Source organism: Etheostoma cragini, chromosome 1 (genome assembly GCF_013103735.1).
Source record: "Etheostoma cragini isolate CJK2018 chromosome 1, CSU_Ecrag_1.0, whole genome shotgun sequence".
In the NCBI taxonomy this organism is placed as follows: domain Eukaryota; kingdom Metazoa; phylum Chordata; class Actinopteri; order Perciformes; family Percidae; genus Etheostoma; species Etheostoma cragini.
Genome location: NC_048407.1, coordinates 25,830,994 through 25,832,583, shown reverse-complemented (window position 1 = coordinate 25,832,583; position 1,590 = coordinate 25,830,994). Strand labels below are relative to the sequence as shown.

At 44.6% G+C, this 1,590-nt stretch overlaps 1 protein-coding gene across 2 annotated transcripts in view; it reads right to left on the bottom strand.

Annotated features, from left to right (window-relative positions):
- Positions 1 to 1,590, bottom strand: part of LOC117946228 (transient receptor potential cation channel subfamily M member 7-like) — a 4,982-nt gene that overhangs the window by 1,855 nt on the left and 1,537 nt on the right. Inside the window, exons 4-6 of one of the 2 annotated variants that reach the window (XM_034874627.1) lie at positions 1,295 to 1,517; positions 875 to 957; positions 71 to 174 (exon numbers count right to left, since the gene is read on the bottom strand). In XM_034874627.1, coding sequence (XP_034730518.1) covers positions 71 to 174; positions 875 to 957; positions 1,295 to 1,517 — 410 coding nt within the window. Of the gene's footprint in view, positions 1 to 70; positions 175 to 874; positions 958 to 1,294; positions 1,579 to 1,590 lie in introns of both variants that reach the window. The other variant, XM_034875443.1, reaches the window with a different exon arrangement.

The following is a 1,590-nucleotide window of genomic DNA, read 5'->3' as shown; positions in this document are numbered from 1 at the left end:
GTGTACTCGTAGGTCCAGTGGCTGAAGGCCAGCATGGTTTCCTCCAGGAGGTTGGTGGGGACGATCTCATCTCCGTTGTTGTTGTTGAACTTCCTGAACTCCCCAGTAATGCACTCTTCTATAGCAAACCACTGTCCGGCAGAGTGACAGTAGAGCAGAAACACCTCCAGAAACCTGAACACACAAAGGACTCAGGTTTCAGGGTGATGGCCCACAGAAATGGGAACTGCCTATGGTCCCCCAGTGGCTAGAAGTGGCAATAGGTGTAAACCGAGCCCTGGGTTTCTTGCTCTGCTTTTGAGGAAATGAAACCTCACATGGGCCGATCAGGAATCTTTGAGGGCAATGTAACCTCCCGTTCTATGCTTTGACCACCCAGAGAATTTGGCCCACCCATGAGAGAGAGACATCATAGTTTTCAAACAAGCAAAGTGGCAGTTGGTCAAGGCCATAAAGGAAATATGAATTATTAATTTGGATACAAACAAAAAATATCGGCATAGTTTTACAACTGTCTTGACCCTTTAAAAGGAATAGATTGCTTTCTTGCTGATTAAATGGAAAGATCAACACAACTCCCTGTCTTACAGCTGGATGTAGCCTTATAATGAACAGTTAGAGTATCACAAAAACAGGAAACAACATGTTCATCTAGTTAGGTGCGGGAGGAGTTGTACAGCCTACTTTATATAACTAAGCAAATGCCGATCTGGCCTTGCCAAACCACAATGAGCTGAGGATGCGACTTGGGAGTGCATAACATCTTTAATCACACTAAAACATTTCAAGATATGAAATTAAAGCTCTTTTAAGATGTGTGTGAAATGGGATTTTTTTGTCTGTGTTCTGCCATCCCTCCTGCATGCCCGCTTACCTCGGCAAATAAGGAATCGTCTTCGGCCTGATTTGGTTGAAGGCAAATGTCAGCTTCTGAGCAGCTCGTTGTTGTTGAATTTCCTGGGTGACACAGAGAAACAGCAATTAAAATACAGCCTTTTGAAATATTGCCATAAAAAGAGATTCTTTAGCATTCTTGTGGTTCGAATGTTTTTGACATTGTCAGAGTTTTCTATGTTTTATGTCAAAAACCTTTTCATACTAACGAGACAGACCGTTATTGCTTTGAACATTACAGTTTACAAAAGGTGTAAACGCATATCTAATTAACGATAAGCTTATACAATTTTCATCCCATACAGGTACTGTGAAGCCTGTTTGGTAAAGCTGAACAGTGCCAGGAACATGCATGAAATCTTACAGTTGGTAGGGTCTACAGTGTGTCTGTGCTCCCTACCCTGAGACAAAGGTGCAGCACGGTGTCCTCCTTGTAGATGCTTTGCCAGGTTTGGACCACCTCAGGAAGGAAGGATTTGACTATATACAGATATCCTGGTTTCAGGATGTCGTACTCTGACCAAGTGCACAGCACCTTGAGGGCCCGTCTGAGTCCTCCACCCATCTCCTCTTTGCTGAGAAACTCAATTTTGGCACAAAGGCCCCGCTGGGCCCAGGAAGACATGCTGTTGTTGATAGTGCTGGGGGAGCTCTCCTCCAGTCGGTACACAGTCACCGGCTCCCCTGAGGGAACAC